Below are 15,358 nucleotides of genomic sequence, written 5' to 3' on the forward strand. Positions count from 1 at the left end.
TGTTTATCTATGTTTTTGTTATGTTTGTTTGTTTGTTTAATTTATTTGATTGAGTTAATTTTATTAAGTTAATATATATATATATATATATATATATTTGTTGCCATTATCTTTTAGAAAAGACACATATTTTTGTCTCAGAATAAATATTTTTTGAGTTGCGTGTCCTTTTTATGCTGCTGACCCCTCCCTAGATGAGCATTATAAAATAAGGTTCGTAACATAAATGGAGGCTCGTCCTGAATTAAAAATAATCTTAAAATGATTGTTTTCCAGTAACTAGTAGCTTATGTAGTGAGTATATACTGTTGACCGACACCTGCCTGCCTGTTTCTGAAACAGGAAATATGTTCGTTTTTTTTAAACATGTCAATAAATACATTTTAATTAGGAAGATAAAAAGAATGCATGTTACATATCAGAAAAATCTTTCTTCATCAAATTATTTTATGTATTTTATTTTCAATACATTCCCAGATTACCTCATTGTTGTAGCTTTAAGTTTTGCTGTCCTAATTATTTGTTTGTTCATTTATTTTTTTCTTAAATAGGAATGTTAGGTCTTCACATATCCATTTAGTTTCAAGCGGCTTTACCTGCATCCAGGCCTTCCATTTTCTGCAGGCGTATGATGTCTCCCTTGTGAAAGCTCAGCAGCGTTCTGTCATCTGTAATGTAATTACGCACAGCAACGACATAGTCTGAGTCCTAGAGCGAGAGAGAGCAAAATTAACACACGGCACCGCAGCCGATCATCACTGCAGTGAGTAAAAGAGAGAACTGACCTTCTTCAGCTCTGTGATGAAGTAGTCAATCATGGTTTTGACCTGAGGAGCTTTGGCAGAGAACAGAATCAATTTCTCATTGTTGAGGTTGAACTCCAGCATGTTTTTGGAGGGAATGGTGACAAACATGATGTCAGTGTAGCTGCAAGACAATAAAAGAATGATCACAATGAAGCCACAAAGAAGAATATTGATCAATGTGATGGTGGTAATTTAAACATAGTTGTTCTGTGTTGTTTAAAGTAACAAAAATTTGAATTAAACATTTCTTTATAATGCTTATTTATGATATGTCATTGTGATTTTTTTATGTAATTAGTTGGTAAGAAACCGTAGTGTAGCTAATAACTTTTTTATTAGTGTAGTTTGACGGTAGCTTTATGTAGGCACAATATGCAATATTTATTTCATCAAAATATCCAAAAAAACAATAGATCAGTTATGTATTTTCTAACTTATATACTTACATTATCTCAAATGTTTTGAAAAAAATTTAAATCCAGAAAAATATTAATTTAATTTTTTTTTATTTTTATAAAAAATTGGACAAGTATGGCATGTTTGAAAGGGCTGCCAGATGAAAGCTTCTCTCTTAAAAAAAAAAAAAAAACTTGACAGCGCAATTTTGCAAGGCTTGCAAAGTTGCATCTGAACAAACCAAAAAATCAAGATATTGCAACAATTCAAAGTCAAGACCATCCTAAAAACAATATAGTTTTTAACATCTTAATACTTATAAAGAGCTTATAAATATTTAAGGGCATCTAAACAGTAGTAGGAATTCCTGTTCAACAGCAAAAAATGACACACAAACAAAAATCTGCTGCATTTCTGACACCTTTACTGAACTGTAAAGGACTTGGTATTTAGAAGAAACAGCTATATTTGATCATCCTATGCTTTTTGTGATCACATCTTGTGATATCATGTCCTGGTTTTGTTCTCTTTAACTGTTTTTGGCCCATCTTGAGTTCACGTTTCAGTCAAAAACACAGTCAGTAGACAAGGATGGCTTCTTCGGTGCACACCAAAGTTCAGATGGCAGCATTTTACGCTATGAACCAAACTAACAAAAAAATCGCACCAGAGATTGATTTAATTGAACAGAACCAGCCAAATGTGAACACACCCTTAAAGTCTCAGTAACTGGTACCTGTAGGGTCGCAGGACTCTAAAGTAATCTGGAGCGACCGCACTGCTCCTGACCATTTTTAAAAGCTTGATCCCTCTATGTGACACAGACAGCACCTGGACCCCTGTGCCAACACTGCCCTGTTCAGTACACCAAAAGAAAGATTGATTTTAATGGTTGAAATAACATGACAGAACAGCACATGCATGATAAGAACACTGTTGGAGTGTTGGAGTACACTGTAAAAAATGTACATCAGAGATTTATGTTACATCTAATGTTGATAAACAATGTTTATTTCATGACTTTAATTTTATACGTGTTACCATACTGGTATTTAGTAGCTGTGTGAATGACACTGAGCACCTTCTATATGCTGATACTCTTTTTCGCTTGTGGGAAAAGTTGATTGTGATGAGCATTGGATCATTATGTAACTTTCTCATCACCACCTTCATGTAGGTGTGCTAACGTGTTTAACTGTGTAACAAAAGATGTGTAGAAGTTGGCCATTCAAAATACAGACATATTACCTCTATAAATTAATAAAATACGGTAGTTTACTGTAAAAATAAGAAATTACTTTTACGGTTTGTACCGTGTTTTTAACGATAAAGTACTGGCAACCACAGCTGCCGTTTTTTTACCGTAAATTTTACGGATTTATTTTTTACAGTGTACAAGTTTGGGGAAGCATGGTTTCACCAAAAAAATAAATAAAAGCAATGTAAAATCAAGGTAAATCTGTGTGCTCACTGCACTTTTCTCTTCTCTCGTTTGCATTTTAAAACACTATTTGATGGGTTTAGGTCAGTGGGTCACAGATCCAGCCTTCTTGTGGACAAATGTATGGCGAAACATACCCCAAACAATGTATTTCAGATTTGCAAAGTGTAGTAGATTTGTCATCTGAAATGTGCTCTCCCAGAAGGTTTTTTTTTATATACCTTTGGCAAAAATGTGGATTAAAGCATGTATTTAAAGAAAGAAATACCAGGTCTCCAATGTGGTTGAATGTAGAATTTGATTTGAAACCCTTTCTTATAAATGTTTTTTTATGAATGTGTGTTTGTATATTTTGTTTGTTTCTACGACACCCTCAGAAATAAAGGTACGCGAGATGTCACAGGAGTGGTTCCTTTTCAAAAGATACAAATTTGTACCTAAAAGGTCCATATTAATACCGCAAGGGTACTTATTAGTACCTAAAAAGTACAAAAGTGTTCCTCTTAATTTTTTTAGGTACTAATATATACTTTTGAGGTACCAATATGGAACCTTTAAGTACAAATGTGTACCTTTTGAAAAGGAACCACCCAAGTCGCGTACCTTTATTTCTGAGAGTGTGGTGTATTTTTCTTAGATTATACCCATTTATTGGTTAATAAGGTTCACCATTGTTTGCATGTGCGATGTCTTCAGTTTTACTATATCTATGGTTCTCATGTATTTCCTGTGCAACATGATGAAGACTTTGTAGTCGAAACATTGTCTAATGGTAATATTTACATATTGTGCACAAGCTAAAGCAGCAGAGACCAGAATAAACCAGCACTGAAATTCATGCTAGTCAACAATGGTCCTTAAAGCACAAATAATCTGATGGAGAGTTCTTACAGATGCTGGGAAGAGGCGTGAAAAGTAAATGTCCCAGGTGTCTTTTGCAGCAACCACAACCTTCTTCTTCACATTCTCATCCTGGATTGTGGCACTGGCATCAATGCTGTGCTCCGCTATCACAATATAGAAGATACAACAGGAGAATTTTTCTCTTTACAAGCACAGTTCACATCACATGCAGCATCACATACGGAAAACTAATTGGCATGAATCGTACCAAAAATGGATTTCATCTTCTGCCTTTCTTCTGTTGTAATGCGAATACAAGCCTCTGAGAATGTATCGTGAACAATCTGACAAGAAAGTATGCATTTTAATATTGTTTATAAAAGAAAAAACAACAACAGACGATGTTTAGTTTCACATCTGTTTAAAACTTTGGGGTCAGAAAAAAAATGCAAGTGCACAGTAATCTTATCAAAAGTGACACAAAAGACTAGAATATTTGTAAATAATGATCATGAAATAATCCAGAAAAAAACGATTGAAGTTTTAAAAAAAATATTAGGAAGTATTCAGTATTAAATGGTGGTTAAACACTCAACAAATTAAATGGATTTTTGAAGGATCGTGTGACACTGAAGACTGGAGGAATGATGCTAAAAATGAATCAAAACCAAAACTAACCTGCTTAAACAGTAGGTCTAGTATCAGTGGGTGGTTGAAGCTGTCTTTTGGATAAAAAACCTAAAAACACACGACACAAAATTATTATTTTAAAATCTATATTTTACATCAAATGCGCATTGTCACATTGTCACATCAGAGCCCTGATGACACTGGCCTCTTTCCTCAGGTAGATCTTCCAGGGCACGTTGGTGTAGGTGTAGTGCTCTTCACTGCTCCTCTTGTGCAGTTGAGTCTGAATATTCTCATCTTCTACTGGAAGATCTCTAGATACTGTCATAAAACACACCACAGCGACTATTATTAAAGTAATATTTCACAGCAAAATTGTATTTACGCAACATTTGCTTATTCTGAAGAGGTTCCAAACCATTTATGAGTTTCTCTTTTTTTGCATTAAACAACTGGTTTACAACATACTTCAAAATATCTTTTGTGTTCAACAGAGGACAGAAATTCAAACAGCTGAGCTACTTTTATTTTTATTATTAATTTGCTACACTGACTTGTACAACTATAGCCTTCTCAGCATTCACAGGCTTGCTAGTCTTCTATGTACTTTTGTAATATAACCACACTGTAAAAAGCAAAAACAAAAGTTGACTCAACTCAAAATTGTGAGCAGAACTTGCTGCAGAGCTTATTTGAGTAGACTCATCTTTCAAGTACTGCACTTGACTCGATTTAAGATGAGTGATCTTAAAAAATCTCATCAGCAAGTTGTCTTAAGCCTCATTCACACTACAAGCAACTCAAAGCGGCAACTCGACAAGCGATTGTTTATTTCAACAGAGAGTGAGCGACTTCCAGCGCACTTCCAACCTTCCTCTGTCTACTCAAGCGGCAGTAAGTGTTGGCGACCAGATGCATGTTGAGCAATGCAACAAAGTTAAAAATCATTCAACTTTATGCAAATGAAGAACAACTTTCTTGAACGACAGCCAATAGGAGCACCAGTAGAGCTCACGTGATTCTCTCTCAGCGATCAGAGGCCGGTTGTATTACATAGACCTGTGTTTGAAGCAGATCAACAGACAGACCAACAGGCATCTACAAAGTCACTGCTATTGTGAATGAAGCATCACAATTTCAGGTTGAGTCAATTTTTTGGTCACACTTTACAATAAGGTTCATTAGTTAATGTTACTTAATGCATTTACTAACATGAACAAACAATGAACAATACATCTACTACTCTATTTGTTAATGTTAGTTAACATTAGTTAATGAAAATACAGTAGTTCATTGTTAGTTCATGTTAACTCATGGTGCATTAACTAATGTTAACAATTCAATTATGATTAATAAATGCTGTACATGTGTTGTTCATGATTAGTTCATGTTAGTAAATGCATTAACTAATGAACCTTATTGTAAAGTGTTACCAATTTTTTTTTACAGATGCTTCTTTAGATAATATTCTTTATCTTTAAATAATCTCTGCAAAAAGGCACAACATAAAGCAGTGTGACTCACCTAGTTACCATTATTAAACAATGAAAGCATAATGGAGTCATGTGGGTGTAGTGTTCGCTACGTCAGAGTATATCAGAGTGAGGATTAAAACATTTTGGTGAATCTGATTTCAAATTTGTCATTTCCATCACGAGTTTCTCATGTAATACTTTAAAATGTGCATTAACTGCATATGATCTGTGTTTACCAGGCGCAGGGGCTGGGAATCTCTGACTAACAGCTGGCACAGGTGGTGAACGCTTCGTCGTTATGCTTTTAACTGGTTTCATTGGCCCACCATCATAGCTGAACTCCTTTCCTGATGATGAAGGAGGGACTGGAGTGTAAGTTTTCTTTCGCTATAGTCGTGTGGAAATAAACACACGATGAGCATCAAGCATGATGGCAACACTTGAGCTCATCCGATCGTCACTTTATCTTTAAATAAGCAATGGCTGATCTACCTGTTGAGGAGGAGCACTCATCTGATCCTTAAGGATCATCATAGCTTCATCATGGGGATCTGGTTTCTTCGAAAACACCTTGGCTTCCCTCCTGGGTTGAAAAGAGGCACAGTTTGAGCTTTTGTCTTTGTTCTGTTCTAATCTAAATATCTTTTCAGATAAATGTTTTATCAATGCTTTGTTGCAAGGTCAAGCAGAACTTGTTTTGCTGTGGATCGGTTTTCAGTTGAGCTCATTCATTATTAAATACGATCACAAGTGGATGATGCTAAATAGTGGTGTAAACTAGGTAAAATGGTTTTCTGTTTTTTAGGAGGTAGTGAAAATACATTTGTGACCCTGGACCATCAAATCAATTTATGTTGTATGGTTACATTTTTGGCAATCTCTAAAATACATTGTGTGTGTCAAAATTATTGATTTCTTCTCAAGCCAAAAATTATTTAAATATTAGATAAGGATCATGTTCAATGAAGACATTTCATGTTTTATACTGCAAATATATCAGAACTTAATTTTCGATTAGTAATATGCGTTGCTCGGATTTTATTTTAGATAAACTTTATTTTTTTGCAATATTGACTTATTTTCCAATATTTACTTGTTTTTACTTGTTACCTGTTTGAGTTGAGCTCACTCATTATTAAATATGAAACATTTGTTAAAATACAAAAATTTAGAAAATTAAAAATTACATTCAAAAATTAAATACAAAATATTTCATGTTTTGTACAGCAAATATATAACCACTTCATTTTTCATTAGTAATATGCATTGCTCAGTATTTATTTTAGGTTACTTTATAGGCATTTTTTCCCAATATTTAATTTTTTTCCCAATATTTACTTTGCTGTGTATCAGTTATAGTTGAGCTCAACTTTAGTTGAGTTTTATTAATAAAACTAAATTTTGAAAATTTAAAATTAAATTAAAAAATAAAATACAAACATTAAATACAAATTGTTCATGTTTTGTACCACAAATACTGTTGAATTCAGAATTATTAGCCCCCTGAATTATTAGCCCCCCTGTTTATTTTCCCCCCAATTTCTGTTTAATGGAGAGAAGATTTTTTCAACACATTTCTAAACATAATAGTTTTAATAACTCCTTTCTAATAACTGATGTATTTTATATTTGCCATGATCTTTGCCATGATGACCATGATATTTTTCAAAACACCACTATACAGCTTAAAGGGGGGCTAATAATTTTCACTGTATATCACAACTTAATTTTTGATTAGTAATATGTGTTGTTCAGAATTTATTTTAGATAACTTCATAGGCATTTTTTCATTATTAACTTTTTTCCCCAATATTTACTTGTTTTGCTGTGTGTCAGTTTTGAGTTGAGCTTACTCATTATTAAATATGAAACAATTTGTTAAAAAAAGAAAATTAAAAAAATTAAAAATTACATTTGAAAATTAAATACGAAAATTGAATACAAAATATTTTATGTTTTGCACCGCAAACATATTATAACTTAATTTTTGATCAGTAATATACAATGCTCAGAATTTAATTTAGGTAACTTTATTGACATTTTTTCCAATATTTACATTTTTTAAACTCTCAGAATCTAGATATTCAAATAATTGTATCTCAGCCAACTGATGTCCTATGATAACAAGTCATCAATGAAAAGCTTATTTATTCAAGTTTCAATTTTAGAGTTTACCCTTAGGACTGGTTTTGTTGTCAAGGGTCACATCTGATCAAACTGCTTTTTTAATGTAAATGCAAATGTGTTAAACAGCTAAAAAAAGACTGACCTAACATCTAATCATTATGAGACATATTGTGAGATAGCACACCAAAGCAAGAAATACTGCCACACAAGTGGTCACACAAGAAACATATACACTACCGGTTTGGGATCAGTAGGATTTTTTAATTTTTTAAAATAAGCTTCTCCTGCTGACCAAGGCTACATTTATTTAATCAAAAGTAGGGAACAAATTGTGAAATGTCATTACACTATAAGATAACTGTTCATTTAATTTAATAATTTATTCCCGTGATTTTAAAGATGAATTTTCAGCTTCATTTTTTCAGTCTTCAGAGTCACGTGATCCTTCAGAAATACATCTAATATGAATTATTATTATTATTATTATTATTATTATTGTTATTATTATTATTATTATTATTATTATTAATGGTAATACTAATAAAAGCAATAATGACTGGAGTAATCATTTCATTTGAAACTACATACAATAAGTAATAAATAAATATTAAAAAAATAAGTATTTAACAATTGAATACATTTAATCTACATTTAATAAATTCCGCCTTGATGAACATAATAATTTTATTTAAATTATTAAATAAAATATTAATAATAATAATAAATGAACCTCAAACTTTTGACCAGTAGTTAAAACCATATGGAAATGATAATGCATTTTGACTGACTTGTAATCAAATAAAACAGCCTTAAAAATGTAAATTCCTCACCTGGGAATCTCTGCTGGTTTCACGGGGTTGGTTTGGTACTGCTTGATGATGTCTTTGATGTTGTGACTTGGCTCTAAATATTCAGTGTTTGAGACTGTGGCTCTTACCACCTCTCCTGGCGGTGGTTCCCTCCTCGGTGGGCCTGTGGAAACATATCAAACACTGATTACACAGTCATGTTAATAAGTTAAATTAAGCATGAAACTATACAGATATATGATAACATACTGTAGTGTCGCTGTGAAGATTTCTGTGGTGGGGAGACAGGGGCTGGTTTGTAAGAAACAGGTCCAATGTCTTGTTTAGTCTTAAAATAAGATACATGTGATGATTAGAAAAAAATTTAATTTATCAACATTATGTATTTTTTAAGTGTAAAATGTACAAATGTTAAATATACATTATTGCTCAAAAGTTTGAGTCAGTTTTACCCATTTTTATATTATATTCATATCATATTTACTCACCGGCCACCTTACTAGTACCAGGTTGGACCCCCTTTGCTTTCAGAACTGCTTATATTTTTCGTGGCATAGATTCAACAACATACTGGAAATATTTGTCAGAGATTTTAGTCCATATTGACATGACAGCATCATGCAGTTGCTGCTGATGTGTTGGCTGCACATCCATCATTCTAATCTCCCATTCCACCACATGGTTACAAAAACCATTCCACGTTCTCACCCAAACTCATTTAAATCGCCTTTCTTCCCCATTCTGATGCTCGGTTTGAGCAGCAGCAGATCGTCTTGAGCATGTCTACATGCCTAATTGCATTGAGTTGCTGCCATGTGATTCGCTGATTAGACATTTTCCGTAACAGGTGTACCTAATAAAGTGGCCGGTGAGCGTACTGTAGTATATATTATATAAATATTTTACTTCATCCATAATTTCACAAGTTATAAAAAAATTACCACAAATATTATTTAAACACTATATAAAATATTAAATGATAAAATATTTATAGTTTTAAGTAACTGTTCCATATTTATTCATTATTAAACGTATCATTATAAATAAATTATTGAGCAATAAAAAAAAAACACATTCAAAAAATTTGACTGATCACAAACTTTTAAAATGACTTGCATATCTATCTACATACACTATTATAACATATTCAGATTGTCCATTTACTATTACTTCAACATGTATAGTGTAGTCAGTGTTCAGAGACACTCACAGGGCTGTACTGGCTGGAACGGGCAGCAGGCAAAAGCTCACTGTGTGGGTGATGCACTGAATTATACATCTGCTGCTGGAGGGCCATGGCTTGCATAGTCATCTGCTGAGCCTGTGGTACATCGTATTAACTCGGCATTCAAATACATTTAACATTTAGCTACAAGTCTAAGGCGTGCTCCATTTGCTCACCAGTATAATCGCTTGCTGGTTGATGATGGCTTGCTGATGCTGTGCTAAAACAGCTGGATCTACACCTTCAGATATAAAATTCATGTATAAAGTGTGATTAGAACCATTTTTCTCAATCATTTTGCCACCTTTTCTCTAACCTTTAATAGAAACGAGTAACATGTGAACATAAAATTTGCATTTCTCATTTTACATAAACTTCAATTCTAAATTTTTCATACCTGTTCAAGTAAATTACATACAATTTACCACATAATAACATCATTATAAAAAAAATTCTAAACATGCAAAAAGCAAGCTGAAGGCAAGAAAGTCCTGCCAAATTATATTTATCAGTGCAAGGAACTTTTCAGTTTTTCATATATATATATATATGCTTTCTTCCGAATAAAATTATATTTCCGGTAGTTTAGTAGGAAAAAAAAATATTTTTTTAATTCCTTAAAAATAATTTCAGGGTATTATTATTTTAATTTTATCAATATTATTTTATATCTTCAGAATTTATTTTCAACTGACTTCAGAACAAACAATGACTTGACTAATAAACCTAGTTTATGCTTTAAATAGCACTTTAAGCTGAATACTATTATATTCAATTCTATAAATACTAGTTAATTTTATCACAGCAAAGACAAAAAATATTAAAACTATTACGTTTAAAAACGTGTTTGAAAATCTTTCTAGTAAACAGAACTTTTGCCTTCAACTGTACAATAAAAGCTTCCCAACTTTATTGGTCTGATTGGTTGATTGCATTTAGTACATTGTAGCACTGAAAGACTATTGGAAAATTCAACAGACATTAGAAACTTTTCATTTATGAAGCTATTCCATTATGAAACTATTCAGTCTAATTTCCAATTAGAAACTTTCCAGATTTTGAGAAATTCATGCATAATTCTGCATGTAACGGCTTGGAGAGATTGACCAAAAAAAGTTCAGTCAGGATTACTTTCGACTGATATAAAGAGTTATATTAAGCATGCAGTTAGTGTTGGTGGGAAGGTTCTGTTCTGGGCAAAATGCCACTTTATAGATGTGGCATTTGTAGATGTGGCATTCTGTCTATACATTCATGCTGGGTGTATGGACGGAATGGGGAGAGCAGCAGAAAGTCAATCCCCCAATATTGAAAATCAAACAGAACCCAAGAGCGTTCATAAACAATTTAGATTGATTATATGCAGAACAGAACCTATAAGTGCTCATAAACTTGAACTTATTATGAGTTAATGTAAATAGTACGTAAGTAATGTGTATTTATCTATGTCCATACACCCAAAGTGCTTTACAATCATGAGAGGGGGTCTCCCAACTCCACCACCAGTGTGCAGCATCCACTTGGATGATGCGATGGTAGCCACTGGAAAACGGCACCAGTGCACTCACTACACACCAGCTATAAATGATGTAGAGATACAGTAATAAAGCTAATTCGGTGGATGGGAATGATTGGGTAAGGGCAGATAAAGGGAATTTGAACAGGATTACAAAGGATTTTTGATGACCACAGAGAGTCAGGACCACAGTTTAACATCTCATCCGAAAGACAATGCTCATTGACAGCATCGCATCCCCTTCCCTTTACTGGGGCATGAGGACTTACACAGACCTAGTTTTCCCATGTGGTCCTCCATCCAGGTACTAATCATGCTCAGCCCTGCTTAGCTTCAGTGAGTAACCAGTCTTGGGCTGCAGGTTGATATGGCTGTGACCAGAAGTGTGAGGCTGATTATTATGCACTTGGCTAATAATTTAAACAGATATCAGAAACTAGCTTTGAGGAGTTCATAATGATGAAGGAAGTGTCGAATTGGCAATATGCTGAAGTGAAAGAGAGTGGATATATAATTTAAATAGACCGCAGTGACAAATCTCAGAACCGAAATGGTACACATCATGAACAGCTGACTCACAGCTGTTGAAAGCTTTACTGATGTGTCAACCTGAACTAAAGCTACACTCCATTTTCACAAAAAAATCAGCAAATGGGTTTTGATTAACAAGCATATGCATCAAATTTTTGTTGGGAATTGTATGCAATTTTCTGAAAACAGTAAGAAATTCAAGCCTGATATGAAAAGGAAATCACCTTAAAAAATTCTTAACCCAAAGCAACTGAGAAAAACTGCAAAAATGATCCCAAAGAAGAAAACATCACCATACTACATGTGGAAGGATTTAAGCAGCATTCATACCTGACATATCAGGCATTGGTGGCACATTAGGTAAAGCTGGCAAAGGTAGCATAGCAGGCATAGCTGGCATAGAAGGCATAGCTGGCATTGGGGGAACTGAAGGTACGGCGGCAGAGGCTTGCGCGTGAGGCACAGAGGGCATAGCTGGCATTGGTATAGGTGGCATCATTGTTCCTCCCATAACAGGTAGGACTGGCACCGCTGAGAACAGTAAATATGGCTGAGGATCAGTAAGCAATGACTGTCTTTACATATGCAATGACTGAGGAGGCTATGAGGTCAGATGAGGTTAGTGATGCAAAACACCTTACCTACATAAAATATGCATCAAGAGTAAACACTGAGAGTGAAATAAACACCTTGCAGCGCTCAGTGATAATTCAGATGTGCTAAAATATTATATAATGTTGGTTTAAAAGGCACATGTTCAAGTTTAGAAAGTTCAAGAAAAGTTGCTAACTTGCACCTCAACTTAAATGCTTGAGGATAAACATAAAAAACAGAACAGTAATCAAAACAGAGTTTGTTTATCAGTTTTATTTGAGTTTCACATGTTTGCAATTATGTTTTTTTTCTATTAATTTGAATTAATTTTATTTGAATATTTTATGTTTTTTCTTGAATGTTTTTTTGAAGTTTCGTAGTTTTGTTTTAACTTGTTTTATGTCTTTATGTCTTATGTCTTCAATGTTTTTTGTTGTTGTTGTTGTTGTTAGTTTTAAGTTTAAATAATTAAACTTTTTCTGAGAAACATTGCCCATAGGTGTAATAATATATTTATTTACAATATATTTAACATTAGTTATTATTTTGTATTAAATCATATGTTTTTATGGTTTATTATGTTTTTATGGTTTATTGTGGATATTATAGATTTTATATCGATGATAATTTATGAATAATGCACATTTTACTTAGAATAAATACCATTTTACTCCAAACATGTACATGTAACATACCTAATAAGTACAAGTGGAATTTTTTTACTGAGCTACAGTAAATACAGTTGAAGTCAGAATTATTAGAATAAATAATTCCCAAATGATGTTTAATAGATCAGGGAAACTTTCAAAGTATGTCTGATAATATTTTTTCTTTTGGGAAAAGTCTTATTTGCTATATTTTGGCTAGAATAAAAGCAGTTTTTAATTTTTTTATAAAATATTTTAAGGTTAACATTATTAGCCCCTTTAACCTATTTATTTTTCGATAGTCCACAGAACAAACCATCGATTTACAATAACTTGCCTAATTACCCTATCCTGCCTAGTTAACCTAATCAACATAATTAAGCCTTTAAATGTCACTTTGAGCTATACAAAAATAACTTGAAAAAACATCTAGTAAAATATTATTTACTGTCATCATGGCAAATATAAAATAAATCAGTGATTAGAAATTAGTTATTAAAACTAAAAAAATTTATAATATCTAATTACAAAGGAGTTGTTCCTAAGACCTAATTATTTATTGTGTAATGTGTAACACCAAAGAACCACTATATTGTTGTTAAGACTGTTTTTAACATACAAATATGAGAAATAATGGCACCCGCTTCTAGAAAGACCCATATAAAACCAATCACCAGCAGCCACAATCCCTTACAACCACCAAAGCATTAAATTCAAAGAGCATACTGTTCATTTATCATGCAAAGCGAATTCAGATGTGCAGTTAATAATAATTTGCAAATCTTATGCTCATTTATCCAGCAATTAATAGCTTTTAGGTACTAATTGACCCTAAGGTGCCCATGAATAATTGATGTGTGGTAAGCAGAGAGCAGAAAGACAGCAGATGCGGAGCTCACCACCGGGCTGCAGTCCTGGAGGATACGGCCTGCCGGAGGGGGGCTTCTCCAGGTCACCATTCTCCCCTCCAATCCCACCGGCTCCCTTCATTCGGCTCGACATGCTGGATGACTTCTCAAAATCCTGCAGAGGAGATGAAGCCAAAGCCAAACAAGCTCTTAAACTCAGGGCTGGACCCGTCCCAGCTCAGTCAGATGAGAAATCAATCTGCCTATGGGAGTACCTTATACCCTCTAAGAGGCGCATGGCCTGTTTACTATCACATCTGAGACAGAGCTGTGATGGAGTAGACCACAGGAGTCTGGATTGCCTTTATTAGTCTAGAACGCTTATGTGAGCTAAAAATAGAGCTGTTTTTAAACTAACTAGTCTAGGAAAAGTTTCTGTGTTTATTTATGAAGGTGTCATCAAGCAAGTGTTAATACATTTAGCAAAAACGTTGAAAGCAATTGCATTAAAATGTCTCCATATGTGTTTAAAAATATCGGATATTTGCTCAAAATGATAAAGTTAATGGCAAAAATTTACATATGCTCGATGTTGTGAGAAATACGGTAAATTTGTAACCTAATCAGCTTCAATGCAGGGGACCTGGCACCCACAGAGCACATTTGATACACTCAATCACTTACACTGTGAGGATCAAATGGACGATTGTATTCTTTGTGCATTCATGTTGTATTTTGTAGCTTCTTTCCATAAATAGTTAGATTAAACATAATCTTGTTTCATTATATTATATGAAATATACTTGTCTAAACCTTGGGTGCACAAGTGGCCCATTTTGTTGTTGTTTTGACTGTTTTTATTGTTCCTAAAAATACATAGATGCATAACTACTACATATTTGGAAAGCGATGAACTGATATCTTGATATAGTGTTGATTTTATGTAAATATTAAACATATTGGCCTACAATACATACTGGGTTTACATTTACTGTAAACTTTTGGGGCCAATTGGGGCCATTTGTTCCAATAGTATCTGGATGCAGCCTTTATGTTGCAAGCTGAGAATTCATCACTCAGCAATGCATTGTCAGACACAATGCACTCAAATGGAGCGAGTGACGTCACTGTGATGGGTAGGGTTAGGGGTGGGGTTTTGTGAGCCCATTAAAAAGCATTGGATGCAGCTCAGATTGCACTGCACCACGTCTGCATCCAGACCCCTCTCATTTGTTCTGCAGCATACTACATTTACAACACATCACACCACACACTTAAGACAAACATTAAACAACATTAATTGTACTAAAAACAGCAACTACCTCTTCCCATTAAAATTCAGCAAATCAGTCGCACAAGTAACAAATGAATATTTAAATCTGTTGGTCCTTGCCAAAGGGACCCTACACCGAAATCCTGTGGGGAAGTATTTGAAATAAATCAAAAAGAGGATTGGGTATATCAGATGTA

At 33.7% G+C, this 15,358-nt stretch overlaps 1 protein-coding gene across 5 annotated transcripts in view; it reads right to left on the bottom strand.

Annotated features, from left to right (window-relative positions):
* The window catches only part of myo15aa (myosin XVAa), a 95,538-nt gene that overhangs the window by 20,617 nt on the left and 59,563 nt on the right, over positions 1 to 15,358 (bottom strand). For 3 of the 5 annotated variants that reach the window (XM_073944914.1, XM_073944913.1, XM_073944912.1), the window contains exons 34-48: positions 13,940 to 14,063; positions 12,130 to 12,330; positions 9,929 to 9,993; positions 9,738 to 9,848; positions 8,777 to 8,855; positions 8,549 to 8,690; positions 6,084 to 6,174; positions 5,828 to 5,978; positions 4,322 to 4,437; positions 4,165 to 4,224; positions 3,755 to 3,830; positions 3,535 to 3,650; positions 1,939 to 2,057; positions 786 to 927; positions 597 to 708 (exon numbers count right to left, since the gene is read on the bottom strand). In XM_073944914.1, coding sequence (XP_073801015.1) covers positions 597 to 708; positions 786 to 927; positions 1,939 to 2,057; positions 3,535 to 3,650; positions 3,755 to 3,830; positions 4,165 to 4,224; positions 4,322 to 4,437; positions 5,828 to 5,978; positions 6,084 to 6,174; positions 8,549 to 8,690; positions 8,777 to 8,855; positions 9,738 to 9,848; positions 9,929 to 9,993; positions 12,130 to 12,330; positions 13,940 to 14,063 — 1,705 coding nt within the window. The remainder of the gene's footprint in view (positions 1 to 596; positions 709 to 785; positions 928 to 1,938; positions 2,058 to 3,534; positions 3,651 to 3,754; positions 3,831 to 4,164; positions 4,225 to 4,321; positions 4,438 to 5,827; positions 5,979 to 6,083; positions 6,175 to 8,548; positions 8,691 to 8,776; positions 8,856 to 9,737; positions 9,849 to 9,928; positions 9,994 to 12,129; positions 12,331 to 13,939; positions 14,064 to 15,358) is intronic. The other 2 variants (XM_073944915.1, XM_073944916.1) reach the window with 1 other exon arrangement.

The sequence above is a fragment of the Danio rerio genome, chromosome 3, assembly GCF_049306965.1.
Source record: "Danio rerio strain Tuebingen ecotype United States chromosome 3, GRCz12tu, whole genome shotgun sequence".
In the NCBI taxonomy this organism is placed as follows: domain Eukaryota; kingdom Metazoa; phylum Chordata; class Actinopteri; order Cypriniformes; family Danionidae; genus Danio; species Danio rerio.